The sequence below is a fragment of the Enhydra lutris genome, unplaced genomic scaffold (genome assembly GCF_002288905.1).
Source record: "Enhydra lutris kenyoni isolate GAN:26980312 unplaced genomic scaffold, ASM228890v2 scaffoldscaffold83, whole genome shotgun sequence".
In the NCBI taxonomy this organism is placed as follows: domain Eukaryota; kingdom Metazoa; phylum Chordata; class Mammalia; order Carnivora; family Mustelidae; genus Enhydra; species Enhydra lutris.
Window position 1 is genome coordinate 3,040,234 of NW_019154167.1, and position 16,361 is coordinate 3,056,594.

The following is a 16,361-nucleotide window of genomic DNA, read 5'->3' on the forward strand; positions in this document are numbered from 1 at the left end:
ATCTATAGATTCAGTGTAACCCTTATCAAAATCCTAATGGCATTTTTTTATAGAAATAGTAAAAGTATCTTAAGATATACAGAACCACGAAAGACCCCAAATAGCTAAAACAATCTTGAACAGTAAGAACAAAGCTGGAGGGATCACACTTCCTTATTTCAAATTATATCATAAAGCTACAGTTACCAAAACAGTATGATTTAGTATAAAAATAGATATACAGACAAAACAGTATAGAGCACTGAGAAATAAATCCACAACCTATAGTCAACAGATCTTCAGAAAGCATGTCAAAGATACACAGTGGGGAAAGGATGGTCTCTTCAGTAAGTAGTATTGGAAAAACTTTATATCTACATATAGAAGAATAAAACTGGACCCTTATCTCATATTGTATACAAAAATCAATCCAAAAAGGATTAAATACAAACATAAAATCTGAAGCCATAAAACTACTAGAAGAAAACTTAGGGAAAATTTTCTGACATTGGTCTAGGCAATGATTTTTTAAATATATCATACCAAAAGCACAGGCAAGGAAAGAAAAAGAAAGAAAAAAGAATGATAAATGCACCAAACTAAAAAGCTAAAATACCATATGGTCTCACTTACATGTGGAATCTCAAAAAAGGAGAAAACCCCACAAGCTCATAGATACAAACACCAAATTGGTGGAGAGGCAGGGGATTGAAGTGTGGGCAAAATGGGTGAAGGGAATTAAAAGATACAAATTTCCAATTACAAAATACATAAGTGATGGGGATGAATTGTACAGCATGACAACCATAGTTAGCAGTACTGCATTATATATTTGAAAGTTGTTAATAGCATAAATCTTAAAATTGCTCATTATAAGAAAAAAATCTGTAACTATGTGTGGTGACAAATGTATCTAGACTTGTTGTGGTGATCATTTTGCAATATATACAAATATAAAATCATTATGTTGTACATCTGAAACTAATTTAATGTATGTCAATCATATTTCTATCAAAAAAGAGAGTGGAGGGGCACCTGGGTGGCTCAGTGGGTTAAAGCCTCTGCCTTCGGCTCAAGTCATGATCCCAGGGTCCTGGGATTGAGCCCCGCATCGGGCTCTCTGATCAGCAGGGAGTCTGCTTCCCTTCCTCTCTTCTCTGCCTGCCTCTCCGCCTACTTGTGATCTCTCTCTTTCAAATAAATAAATAAAATCTTTAAAAAGAAAAAAAAAGAGAGTGGAAGGGTCGCCTGGGTGGCTCAGTTGGTTAAGCATCTAACTCCTGATTTCAGCTCAGGTCATGATCTTATGGTTGTGAGATCGAGCCCCATGTTGGGCTATGCACTGCACGTGGAGCCTGCTTAAAAATCTATCCCTCCCTTCTTTCCCCTCCTGGCCTCCCCCCATCTGCCACTCTTTCTCTGGAAGAAAAAAGAAAAAAAAGAGAGAGGAAAGGTAACTTAAGGAATAGGAGAAAATATTCGCAAACTATGTATCTGATAAGGGGTTAAAATCCAAAACATATAAGGAACTCTTACAACTCAATATAAAAACAAAACAGAACAAATAACCTTATTAAAAGTGGGCAAAGGACCTGAATAAATATTTCTCCAAAGAAGACCTATGAATGGCCAATGGGTATATAGAAAGTTGCTCAACTTCACTATCATCAGGGAAATGCAAATCAAAATCACAATGAGATATCATCTTCCACCTATTAGAATGGCTATTATCAGAAAGACAAAAGGTAAAAATTGTTAACCAAGATATGGATAAAAGGGAAACCTGTATACTGTCTGTTGCTGTGGACAACAATCCAGATATTCCTCAAAAAATAAAAATAGAATTACCATATGACCCAGCAATTCCACTTCTGGGTATATATGCAAAGGAAAATCTCAGATATTTTCACTCTCATGTTCATTGAAGCATTATATAATAGCCAAGATATGGAAACAACCTGTGTCCATCAATGGAATAATGGTTTAAAAAATGTTGTTTACATATACAATAAAATATTATTCTGCCTTAAAAAATAAGGAAACCTTGCCATTTGCAACAACATAGGGGAACCTGAAGAATATTACGCAAAGTGAAATAAGTCAGAAAATGAAATATATGATATGATATCACTTATATGTGGAATCTAAAAATGCCAAACTCATAGCAACAGAATAGAATGAAGGTCTCCAGGAGCTGGAGGAAGAAATAGGTAAATGCTGGTCATTCAGTTATATAAGGAATAAATTCTAGAGACCTAATATACAGCATGATGACTATAGTTAGTAATAAATGTACTGTATACTTGAGATGTGCTGGGAGAGTAAATCTCAAGTGCTTTCACCATACACACTCAAAAAATTGTAACTATTTATGGTGGTAGATAAGTTAATTAGCTTGATTATGGTTTGGCTTGATTCACAATGTATACATATACCAAAACATTATGTTGTATAAATTAAATACACACAATATTTATATTTATACCTCAACAAAGCTAGAAATTTTTTTAAAATCTGGCATGAAATAAAGTGAAGAGATTTGATTCCCCCAAAATAAAATAAAATAAAATACATAAAATAAATAAAATAAAGTATCTAATCCCAATTACTTTTCATCCTAAATAGTCCCTTAAACCAAATTGAACCCTCTTGTGATGTCTGGGTATCTTGCACAGTCTCTGGGTTGTTATTATTATGAGTATGAGTAATCATTGCCAAGGAATGATGATTGAGAATATAAAGAATAAGAGTATGTTTTTAAAACAAATTCTTTATTTTTTTATTTATTTCTTTTTTAAGAATTTATTTGACAGAGAGAGAGAGAGATGGAGCTCATAAGTAGGCAGAGAGGCAGGCAGAGAAGAGAGGGGGAAGCAGGCTCCCCGATGAGCAGAGCCCGATGCGGGGCTCGATCCCAGGACCCTGAGATCATGACCTGAGCCGAAGGCAGAGGCTTAAACTGAGCCACCCAGGCGCCCCACAAATTCTTTCTTTTAATGTCATTTTTAAAGTACCTGTTAAAGCCTTATTTGTGACCAGGATCAAACCTATAGTCTGACAAAATCAGATTTATTGAATGAATGCATTGAGGGTGGGACACTTCAGAGTAACTGTGGGTCATTCCTCAAATGAAGGTAGGAAGAAAGCATCTTTTGTAATGTTTGGATTTACACTGAAAGATTCTGAGTAGAGTCTAGGGAAGCCCTGATAAATTCTGGATCGGTTGGGATCTTTAAGGCTGGATTGAGAGAAGACAGGATTGACTAGGTGGTGAAAACTGTCATGAGGCAAGGATGGCTTAGCAATAGGGTATTCCCAGTAATATATGAAAATAGCAAAGTAGGTCTGAGATATCACCTAAGAAAGCAGTAGTCACTCAAAGGAGGTGGGAGTTGTTATGGCATTTACAGTTTCTGCATGACCTTGGGAGAAACAGTGTTTCTGTTAACTTTGCAGCTGGCTTTATCTGTCTGCTCTCCCAGGTTGATTAATAGCAGGGCTGCTTATTCTCAGTCCAGACTGATTTTCACTCTTTCAGTCCTGGGCAAGTTTTGACTCTACACCCTAAATGTGGTGTACAACAAACCATTCTGGGCAACTGAGGATTACTAATAGTTGTGTTTTGATGAATTTAGTTTAGCTTCACTGGAACTGTGAGCAAAATGCCCCAGGACAGCTCTTCCTCAGTCTCTAAACCCATTTTTTTAATTCTGTAAAATAAACTGATACTATTTATCTCAGATGGCTATCATGAAAATCCCAGTGTAATTAAGGATGCCACAATGCTTTTGCACTTTAGTGTGGAGTTAAAAAGCATGAAGAGGATTTATTATTATTATCATTATTATTATTATTATTATTTGCTAATTATAGATTCTTGTCTAAAGTAGCTTATTTTATATTTGATACTGGGTGTCTGGAGCCTGCTCAGTATAAAAAGAGACACAAGTATGTGTTAGGTAGGCTTTAAATATTTTATGCATAGGTCAAGGCTAAGATTCACTATGGAACTAGAATGTGAAGAGTAGAGTCATCACTCCTCCAAAATTCATCCTTCAGGTAACTGGCAATTAAGACTTCTCTTAGGTAAAACTATGCTGCTTATAAAGCTTACTTTTCCACTGAAGCCCACTCATGACTTATAAAATCTACATTCACATATAGGTCATAAGATTTGAAACTTATTTAAATCAAAGGCAAATTGATTGATCAGTGTTCCTTCTTCCAATGAGATGAGCTGAGAATGGAGGAAAAGAAGAGATGGTGCGTGCGTGTGTGTGTGTGTGTGTGTGTGTGTGTATTAGCTCAATCTGAGGAAGGCCAGAGTAGATGGGGTGTTTCAAGGCACTGAAAAATTATGGTGGAAAGTTGCCAAAACAGAACATATCATTTGCCTTGGGCTGCCTAGGACTTCAGTAGTTTATACCTGGGGGACAAACTACATACTCACAGCTCTGTATTTTTTAATTGATTAGTTATTGAAAGGTTACTTGGAGTCTTTAATATAGGCTCACTTTATTTCAAGAATAAAATCTTTTCATACCTGTACCATATTCCCTTCTTTGTTAAGAGCATTTTACTTATTCAATGAAAGCATGTTAAGGTAAAGAGATGGAAACAGAAGGCTAGAAAGTGGTGGAAGTAAGACTGAAACCAAACAAAGTCCATACACAACTTGTAGTCCTTCAGGAATTGAAAGTAAATAAAATGATTTGTATTTTATGAAGCTTGTTTGAAAAACCTCAAGATAAATTGAATATGTTTTTCAGCTCAAGAATTATCAACATTTGGTAAACATTTTGTGGTATTGCCTAAGGGGGGAAAAACATCAGATGTTAATAGAAAGATTTTAAAGTGAAATTTATAATAAAAAATTACTCTCCAGTCAGGCAAAGCAATTGCGTTGAAATTCATGTAGTCTCCTTTTACAATCAAATGCAATTAATAATCCTTCAGGCAAGCTTAGAAACTATTTTTATTGTTGCTGTTTAATGGGATGAGTTCAATTTCTCTGACATTTTTTATTAGCAATGTGGAATACATACCTCACTAGCAAATTATTATTATTTTAATTCTCAAGACTCTGGTAATATTAATTAAAAGGAAGTTCTGTAAAGCCATGGAACTGGATTGCCATTTTGAGAATCTTCACACCCAATGACTGCTACTCCTTTTCATGAACTCTCTTATGCCACTTTGCAAACTTTTCCCATTAGTATTTAACAGAGGGATAGAAATTAGGATGTCCTTTCCGAATGATGATTTCCAGTGGATCTCTTCCCAATGATTATTTGACTTCTCTGAATAGACATGGTAGAGCCTATAGAGAGCAGCTTATTGTAATGACTTTAAACTGGTAGGGAAAAGAAAAAAAAAAAACCTAAACTTGCACAATTGCAGCTTATGCAACTACACATACCAATTTCCTTTAATATTCCTACACATGACATCTTCTGGAGTCATTGGAAAATCTGGAATGCAGTTGTATGGGATACGATGGCAGTTGTGAATGAATACAACATTTGGATTCAGATTTCCTTCAGGTTCAGTCTCTTGGCAACATCAGAGAACTGGGCGGGGAAGGGGGTGGGCTATGCTGATTTCTGCTAAAGGGCTATAAAGGAGAATCTGTATGCTCAGAGTGGAGTCTGAGTGCTTTGACAATAGGTTGCAAGTCAGGAGATGCAAGAAGCCACTGTGCTCAAAGTACTCCAGAGGGGGTGAAAAAAAAAAGCAACCCAGAGAGAAAAACAAATGACAATTCCAAAACCCTCCTCAGGATTTGATCAAATATGCTACTCAAGCAAGCTGCAGGGGGACTGCTTTGTACAGAAATTGCATTTACTGTAGTCTGAGTGGCATAATTTCATCAAGCCTTTGGTAAATCTCCAAGCTTTTTCCCTGGGTAGGTTCTCCCCTCCCCCGAAGTTCTCTATTCTTCAGGGACAATAGTAAGAGGAAAAAAAGTTGCAACATGTATTTCTAAGATCGAGCCACTGCCCAGGAAACTGAGAACATAAGCAGTGTGGCCCATCCTCCTGCCAGATACAGTGCCTCTGTGGCAGGTTCTCCACAAGTCACCTGCTTGGGAGCAATTTATTTATATCTCCACTTCTTAGATCTATGGGGTGGTACATGCACAACATAAGATCTACTATTCAATTAAAATATGAAGCAAATGCAATACCCTGAGGGAGAGCCATGCGTCCAGAAGGAAATTTTCTTTCCAGAAATGCTTTCCAGAGGAATCCTCAACTTAACATCTTCAGCATTCTACCATAAGAACTGTTCTCTTTGGGGAAAATGTGTGGGCTACGAAAGAATGCAGATCTTCTCTTATTTGAACTAGTGATAAAATGAAACTACCAGATTTGTTCCAATCTGCCATGCTGTGTAAAAATCCTATATATTTTCTTTTGAAGACATTGGCTTTGAAGGCTAGAAGACAGAATGTAGTAAGTAACTCCTATGTTAGCATAAATGGCTATATCCTGAAGGAATTCCTTCACCCACACAAGCTCTCAAATAGATCAAGATCATATAATTAATATTACAAAATGGCTGACTATGTGTTTATCTTGGCTAGGAATCCCTGCTTCTTTGTTTACACTTCTCTGAGGATATCTCTAGTTAACTAGAAGGGTTTTTATAAAATTTTCTAAACAAGTTCCATGTTACTTTCCTCCACTGCAAATATAGGTATGTATCTTTTTCTGTGGGGAGGGTTGGGGAGAGTGGAGAAAGAGGATGTAACAAAATCAAATCAACAATGACATTTTGCAAGTCCTGAAATGTTGACTTTCTATGGTACTAAATGTTGGTTCATTTGCACCTAATAAAGTAGCTTAGACTACTGAACAATTTCATATATGTATGGTTTGTCTCTCACCATTCTAACCATTTGCTGCTAGAGACTGGCTGTAGTGCCTAGCTTTTCTTTTATAAAATGGTATAACCACTTTGGAATATAGTTTGGCAGATTCTTAAAAAGTTAAATAATCCTAGAGGAAAAAAAAAACAGTAGGAAAAAGCTAATGAAATTTGAATAAAATATGGACTTCAGTTAATGATAACATATCAATTTTGGTTCACTAATTGTAATAAATGTACCATAGTAACTTAAGGTATTAATAAGAGTGAAATAAGTCAAGCAGAGAAAGTCAATTATCATATGGTTTCACTTACTTTTGGAGCATAAGGAATAACACGGAGGACATTAGAAGAAGGAAAGGAAAAGTGAATGGGGGAAATCGGAGGGGGAGACCAACCATGAGAGACTGTGGACTCTGAGAAACAAACTAGGGGTTTTAGAGGGGAGGGGCATGGGGGGATAGGTGAGCCTGGTGGTGGGTATGAAGAAGGGCACTTATTGCATGGAACACTGAGTGTGGTGCATAAACAATGAATCTGGGAAAACTGAAGAAAAATAACAGGGAAAACTAAGTATGGGGTATGTAGGAACTCTCTATACTATTTGCTGTAGATTCAATATTTGTAGCTTCTCCCAAAACAAACATTCATATATTGAAATTTTAACTTTTAGTGTGATGGCATTGAAAGGTGGGGCTTTTTGGGAGGTGATTAGTTCATGAGAGAGGAGCCCTAATGAATGGGATTAGTGTCCTTACAAAAGAAACTCTGGAGAGCTTTCTCACCTTTTCCATCATGTGAGGACATGTGAAGGTATAGCAAGAAGATGACCATCTATGAATGAGGAAGTAGGCCCGCATCAAGCACTAAATCTGCTGGCGCCTTGGTCTTGGAATTTCCAGTCTCCAGGACCATAAGAAATAAATATTTGTTGTTTAAGCCACTTAGTCTGTGGAATTTTTGTTATAACAGCCCCAGCAAACCAAGACCTTATCTTCGCAATTTTTCTGTAAATCTAAAGTTATCCTAAAAATTATTTTTAAAAAAGAGCTAAACAATGAACTAATAAAGTTAAATCTACACTTACTATAATTCAGCCACTCCATGTCTTGGTATTTACTCAAGAAGGAAATATATGGGCATGCAAAGATGCATAATTGAATGTTCATAGCAGCTTTATCTGGAATAGCGCCTAAACTGCAAACAACCCAAATAGCCTTCAACAAGTGACTGGACTGTTTATATCCATATAATGGAATACTACTCAGCAGTAAAAAGAATGAGCTATTGCTACATTTAACAAGATGGATGAATCTCAAAATAATTGTGTTAACTGAAATAATCCAGACTAAAAAAAAGCACATACTGCATTATTATATTTATATACAATTCTAGGAAATGCAAACAGATTTATAGTGACAGATCAGTGTTGTGGAAGTAGGGCAGGAGGGAGGGATTACAAAAGAGAAACTTGTGGGCAACTTCTATGTTCATTATTTTGATTATAGTGATAGTTTCATAGGTGTACACACATATCAACACTTACAGATTGTATGCTTTAAATTCTGTGCTGTTTACTGTATGTCAATTATACCCCCATTAAATCTGTTTATTTAGAATAGTCCAGTCATACACAAGAGAGATAATTATCTTAGGTTCATGTGACTACTACCCTTTATCATTAAACTTAGTTCTGAGCTTTTTGGTAATGGAAATTTTGCTGTATGCCTACCACTTGTCCTTTGGGGATCAGTTCCCTTTTTGAAAAAATGAAGAGTAATCCTTAAAGTCTTTTATAGGAAAATACACTGAGAATAATCCTAAATATGTATCTTCTAAAATAATTTAAAAGAAACTCAGTTGCATTAATTTCATAAATCTTAAACCTTGAAATTTGCTAATAAACTGTTAGAAATTAGGAAACTTAAACTTTAAATGTGCCTACATCAGAAACTAATGATGTACCATATGGTGACTAATGTAACATAATAAAAAATTTAAAAATTAAAAAAAAACTTTAAATGGGAATTAAGAGCCAAGAATTATTTATAAATAGTATATTGATTATTTTTCTGAACATCTGTTGTGAGCCAGACAATTGACTGGAAGTTTTTTTGAATGGTTTTAAGATATAATTTACATACCATGTAATTCATCCACTTAAAATGTCCAATTCACTTTACAATTTTTAGTGTATTCTCAGATATGTGCAACAATTGCCTCAGTCAGTTTTGTAACATTTTTATCACTTCAAAATGAAGCTTCAGACTGTTTAATGGATACAGGATTTGGGGGTGATGAAAATTTTCTGGAATTATAGAGGTAGTGATTGCACAACATTGTGAATGAACTAAATGTCACTAAATTTTACACTTAAAAACAGTGCATTTATGTTATATTATTTCCACCTCACCCCCCACAAAAATCACCCATAAACTTTAAGTATTTACCCCTATTCCTCCATCCCTATAGCCCTAAGCAACCACTACTCTACTCTCTGTCTTTATAGATTTGCCTATTCTAGATATTTCATATAAATGAAAGCATATAATATGCAGGGTTTTTTCCCCTACCAGCTTCATTCACTGAGTATGTTTTCAAGGTTCATCCATGTTGTAGTGTATATCAGTACTTTATTCATTCTTTTTTATGGCTGAATATTTCATTGTATGAATATACTACATTTTATTTATCCATTCATCAGTTGATAGACATTTAGGTTGTTTCTACATTTTCTCTATTATGAATAATGCTTCAATGAACACTTGTGTACAAGTTTTTGTATGGATGTATGTTTTGATTTTTCTTGGTTATATACCTAGGAGAATTGCTGATAACTATACACTTAATGATTTGAGGAACTGTCAGACTCTTGTCCAAAGTGGCTGCACCATTTTACGCTCCCACCAGCAGCGTTTGAGTATTCCAATTTCTCCACATTCAAGCCTAGACTAATTATAATCTTTCTGATTATAACCAGCCTAGTGAGTATAAAGTGTTATCACAGTGTTTTAATTTGCATTTCCCCAATGACAAATGACTAATTTAAGTACCTTTCATGTATTTTTTTCCTAGAAATGAGCTCATATAGTCAATATTTTGCATAGGCTCTCAGACAGTTCATGGATCCTCAAAATTATGATCCTCTGAGTTGGAGTTACTGGGTGGACACATGAAGAGAAACTGTCACAGTAGTTAGAATAAATTATATTTAATCATAGAAAATAATATAAAGTGAACTTGTTTCTTTTGCACTGCTATACACTTAATAAAAAAGTGAAAGAGTGCATTATAGTATTAGTTGCACTGAAATATTGGATTGGATTTCACTACAAGATTCTTAATTGGGGGTGGAGGGAGAAGGGTCCTAACACTTACTGGAATGAAAAATGTACACTATATATCACCACCTCTGAAATCAAAGGGCAACCCCATAGTCTGAATGAGGAAAATAATAGTAGGAATTTCGTACTCACAGTCTGAGGTAGGAAAAATGACCTATTCTTTATTTGTAAAATTACATTGTATTAAGTAGGATGAGAAAACCAAATAGAATAGATGTCTATATACCAGGGAGGTATCTGTAACAAGAGAGTGAAAAGGTGTTGGGTGATGCTAATTTGAAAGTCACTTTCAGGATGAGCACTGGGAAAAATAAACACTATTCAGAAAGAGTCAGCAGTTATTTTGGCAAGTAGTAGCTTACTACTGTCACTATAGCTTTACACCTATGACATATGGAAGCTGTCTGTTCTAGGGAGTAAATAAGCATTTGCCCAGTGGTCTGAGGAGTCACCTAAAAAGTACGGATATTTGTTATGGCTGGATGGAGTAACAGTGGCCTAAGTTTTGGAAACTCAAAGGAATTTGCTTAAGCAGGTTTGAGGGGGTCATTACAATCCATGGTATAGTTTTAGAACCTGAGAATACTTCCTTATAAGGAGCTTACACATTTGCATTTCTCAGGGAAGTCAGCCTCACTATTTCCACCAGATCAGCTTTTAGAAAATGGGATGATTTGGAGTTGCAATTAAAATCCCAGGCAGAAGCTCTTCTAGGATGTTGCGTTGCTTAACTCCAAAGAGAGCAAAGAAAAATAACCAATTCAAGTTCTGTACCTTATTTCACCTTCTCTAATGTGACCTGCTAGTTCTTCAATAAACTTCTCCCCCTTCATCCAGTAGATCATTGGTCCGGACTCTCCACTGAATCCAAAGAATGCTTTGCAAGGGATGTTCAGAGGTTTACCTGAGGATGACAGAGAAAAGGAACTGAATAAATGGCTCCTGGTTATCACTGGGAGACAGAAAAAGACTATTTAACATCCAAAGGAAAGCTCAGAAGTGACTAATTTTCAACTCTTCTTCCAATCATCTTATCACTGAATATAAGAAAAAAAATTAGTCACAAGAGCTTCTGGGAAATTTAAGAATTAAGATGTTATTAAAATGAAAAACTAAAGAAAAATAATCAGTTTTAAGAACTGCTTATTTATTTATTTTTTTTATTTTTTATTTATTTATTTGACAGAGAGATCACAAGCAGGAAGAGAGGCAGGCAGAGAGAGAGGAGGAAGCAGGCTCCCCTAGACAGCAGAGAGCCCGATGCGGGGCTCGATCCCAGGACTCTGAGATCATGACCTGAGCCGAAGGCAGCGGCTTAACCCACTGAGCCACCCAGGCGCCCCTAAGAACTGCTTATTTTTATTGCCTCCCTTTTAGGAACTAACAGGAAGAAATCAAATGGAAAGAATTCTCCTTTCTTTTTCTTTTCTTTTTTTAAGATTTTACTTATTTATTTGACCTAGAGAGACACAGCAAGAGAGGGAACACAAGCAGAGGGAGTGGGAGAGGGAGAAGGAGGCTTTCCGCTGAGCAAGGAGCCTAATGCGGGACTCGATTCCAGGACCCTGGGATCATGACCTGAGCCAAAGGGAGCTGCTTAATGACTGAGCCACCAAAGTGCCCCTTTATTTTTCTTTTTTTGACAGTACTAATTACTGATTACTTGGACTTTCCTTTGAAGTTAACATTAATCAAAACGATGTTAATTTTTCTTGGTGAGAAAATAATAGACTATCCACTATTATTAAGATTGCATTGGGGAAATTTGTTTATTCTGATGATTGTCATTCTAAGAAAAATTGAATAATGCAAATCAAAGAAATACTTTTTAATTAAAAATATTTATAGGGTGTCTGGGTGGCTCAGTCAGTTGAGCGTCTGCCTTCAGGTCAATTCATGATCCCAGAATCCTGGAATGGAGTCCGTGTGGGGCTTCTCACTCAGCAGGGAGCCTGCTTCTCCCTCTGCCTTTGGGTCCCTCTGCTTGTGCTCTGTCTCTCTTTCTCTGACAAATAAATAAAATCTTTAAAAAATATTTATAAAAAGTACATGCAGGGAAGAGTCTAAACATGCCTTTTAAATTCTTGGAGTTATTTATAGTATTTAAACAATTCTAGGCAATACTGCAGCATTTTTTATTATTCATCTTTGTGATTATAGCTAAAAACTTTGTTTTAATTAAAAATTTAGTCATCAATATATAAGACATTATTTTTTGCTGACATTGATTTTATTTTCTTCTTGCAAAGTAGATTAATAAGAGAAGAATAGTGTAAAGAGCACAGTCTAGACTATTTTGACAAAGGAATCCCCAATTCATAAGTCATAATGTAGCCTATCATTTTCTCTATAACGTGCATTTTTTGCCCTCATTGAAGCAACAGATAAAGAAATTTAAAAAATATTTTTCCTTGTAAAGTACATGATTTGTTCCCATAATCACTCTGAGCTGTAGAAAAATTTTCCATTCTATTCTTAAGTTGATCTAAAACTTCTATTGCCTAAGAACAATTACTTTCTGGGACTACTTTCTATTTAATTACCATAACTAGCTAATGGCTTTCTTTGAGGACCATTTTCATGAAGAAGCAATTTTAATGCGAGTTAGGTTCTACATTAAGAAAAAGTAGAAATTGAAAGAACATCACAAACATGTAGATGCTGGATGATAGGATGGGCTTAACCATAATAAGTGACTTGTATATTGATCTTTCTATAGTGAAAAAAATTTTTTTCAGCATAACAGTATTCCTTGTTTTTGCACCACACCCAGTGCTCCATGCATTCCGTGCCCTCTCCAATACCCACCACCTGGTTCCCCCAACCTCCCAACCCCACTGCTTCAAACCCTTCAGATTGTTTTTCAGAGTTCATAGTCTCTCATGGTTCACCTCCCCTTCCAATTTCCCCCAACTCCCTTCTCCTCTCTAACTCCCCTTGTCCTCCATGCTATTTGTTATGCTCCACAAATAAGTGAAACCATATGATAATTGACTCTCTCTGCTTGACTTATTTCACTCAACATAATCTCTTCCAGTCCCATCCATGTTGCTACAAAAGTTGGGTATTCATCCTTTCTGATGGAGGCATAATACTCCATAGTGTATAGGGACCACATCTTCCTTATCCATTCGTCCATTGAAGGGCATCTTGGTTCCTTCCACAGTTTGGCGACCGTGGCCATTGCTGCTATAAACATTGGGGTACAGACGGCCCTTCTTTTCACTACATCTGTATCTTTGGGGTAAATACCCAGTAGTGCAATTGCAGGGTCATAGGGAAGCTCTATTTTTAATTTCTCGAGGAATCTCCACACTGTTCTCCAAAGTGGCTGCACCAACTTGCATTCCCACCAACAGTGTAAGAGGGTTCCCCTTTCTCCACATCCCCTCCAATACATGTTATTTCCTGTCTTGCTAATTTTGGCCATTCTAACTGGTGTAAGGTGGTATCTCAATGTGGTTTTAATTTCAATCTCCCTGATGGCTAGTGATGATGAACATTTTTTCATGGGTCTGATAGCCATTTGTCTGTCTTCATTGGAGAAGTGTCTGTTCATATCTTCTGCCCATTTTTTGATATGATTCTCTGTTTTGTGTGTGTTGAGTTTGAGGAGTTCTTTATACATCCTGGATATCAACCTGTTGTCTGTACTGTCATTTGCAAATATCTTCTCCCATTCCGTGGGTTGCCTCTTTGTTTTCTTGACTGTTTCCTTCGCTGTGCAGAAGATTTTGATTTTGATGAAGTCCACAAAGTTTATTTTGGCTTTTGTTTCCTTTGCCTTTGGAGACATATCTTGAAAGAAGTTGCTGTGGCTGATATCGAAGAGATTACTGCCTATGTTCTCCTCTAGGATTCTGATGGATTCTTGTCTCACGTTGAGATCTTTTATCCATTTTGAGTTTATTTTTGTGTACGGTGTAAGAGAATGGTCGAGTTTCATTCTTATACATATAGCTGTCCAGTTTTCCCAGCACCATTTATTGAAGAGACTGTCTTTTTTCCACTGTATATTTTTTCCTGTTTTGTCGAAGATTAACTGACCATAGAGTTGAGGGTCCATATCTGGGCTCTCTACTCTGTTCCACTGGTCTATGTGTCTGTTTTTATGCCAGTACCATGCTGTCTTGGTGATCACAGCTTTGTAGTAAAGCTTGAAATCAGGTAATGTGATGCCCCCAGTTTTATTTTTGTTTTTCAACATTTCCTTAGTGATTTGGGGTCTCCTCTAGTTCCATACAAATTTCTGGATTATTTGCTCCAGCTCTTTGAAAAATACTGGTGGAATTTTGATCAGAATGGCATTAAAATTATAGATGGCTCTAGGCAGTATAGACATTTTAAGAATGTTTATTCTTCCGATCCAAGAGCATGGAATGGTCTTCCATCTTTTTGTGTCTTCTTCAATTCCTTTCATGAGTGTTCTGTAGTTCCTCGAGTACAGATCCTTTACCTCTTTGGTTAGGTTTATTCCCAGGTGTCTTATGGTTCTTGGTGCTATAGTAAATGGAATCGATTCTCTAATATCCCTTTCTGTATTTTCATTGTTAGTGTATAAGAAAGCCACTGATTTCTGTACATTGACTTTGTATCCTGCCACGTTACTGAATTGCTGTATGAGTTCTAGTAGTTTGGGGGTGGAGTCTTTTGGGTTTTCCATATAAAGAATCATGTCATCTGCGAAGAGAGAAAGTTTGACTTCTTCATTGCCAATTTGGATACCTTTTATTTCTCTTTGTTGTCTGATTGCTGTTGCTAGGACTTCTAATACTATGTTGAACAAGAGTGGTGAGAGTGGGCATCCTTGTCATGTTCCTGATCTCAGCGGGAAGGCTGCGAGCTTTTTCCCATTGAAGATGATATTTGCTGTGGGTCTTTCATAGATAGATTTTATGAGGTTCAGGAATGCTCCCTCTATCCCTATCCTTTGAAGCATTTTAATCAGGAACGGATGCTGGATTTTGTCAAATGCTTTTTCTGCATCAATTGAGAGGACCATGTGGTTCTTCTCTCTTCTCTTATTAATTTGTTCTATCACATTGATTGATTTGCGAATGTTGAACCATCCTTGTAGCCCAGGAATGAATCCCACCTGGTCATGGTGGATAATCTTTTTAATATGCTGTTGGATCCTGTTTGCTAGGATCTTGTTGAGAATCTTAGCATCCATATTCATCAGTGATATTGGTCTGAAATTCTCCTTTTTGGTAGGGTCTTTGCCTGGTTTGGGGATCAGGGTAATGCTGGCTTCATAGAAAGAGTCTGGAAGTTTTCCTTCTGCTTCAATTTTTTGAAACAGCTTCAGGAGAAATGGTGTTATTTCTTCTTTGAAAGTTTGGTAGAAATCCCCAGAGAATCCATCAGGTCCTGGGCTCTTGTTTTTTGGGAGGTTTTTGATCACTGCTTCAATCTCGTTACTAGATATCGGTCTATTCAGGTTGTCAATTTCTTCCTGGTTCAATTTTGGGAGTTTATAGTTTTCCAGGAATGCATCCATTTCATCTAGGTTGCTTAGCTTATTGGCATATAACTGTTGATAATAACTTCTGATGATTGTTTCTACTTCCTTGGTGTTAGTTGTGATCTCTCCCTTTTCATTCATAATTTTATGAATTTGGGCTTTCTCTCTTTTCTTTTGGATTAGTGTGGCCAATGGTTTATCGATCTTATTGATTCTTTCAAAAAACCAGCTTCTAGTTTCATTGATACGTTCTACTGTATCTCTGGTTTCTACCTCATTGATCTCAGCTCTAATCTTGATTATTTCCCTTCTTATGTGTGGAGCTGGTTTGATTTGTTGTTGATTCTCCAGTTCTTTAAGGTGTAGAGACAGCTGGTGTATTCTGGATTTTTCATTTTTTTTGAGGGAGGCTTGGATGGCTATGTATTTCCCCTTTAGGACCGCCTTTGCTGTATCCCATAGGTTTTGGACCGAAGTGTCTTCATTCTCATTGGTTTCCATGAATTGTTTCAGTTCTTCTTTGATCTCCTGGTTGATCCAAGCATTCTTAAGCAAGGTGGTCTTTAGCTTCCAGGTGTTTGAGTTCCTTCGGAACTTTTCCTTGTGATTGAGCTCCAGTTTCAAAGCATTGTGATCTGAGAATAAGCAGGGAATGATCTCAGTCTTTTGGTATCGGTTGAGTCCTGATTTGTGACCCAGTATGT

The 16,361-nt window shown here is 36.5% G+C and overlaps 1 protein-coding gene across 1 annotated transcript in view; it reads right to left on the reverse strand.

Moving 5' to 3' along the window:
- LOC111161285 (interleukin 1 receptor accessory protein like 2) overlaps positions 1 to 16,361 on the reverse strand; it is a 645,149-nt gene that overhangs the window by 35,263 nt on the left and 593,525 nt on the right. The window contains exon 6 of the mRNA XM_022524867.1: positions 10,968 to 11,097. Within this exon, the coding sequence (XP_022380575.1) occupies positions 10,968 to 11,097 (130 nt within the window). The remainder of the gene's footprint in view (positions 1 to 10,967; positions 11,098 to 16,361) is intronic.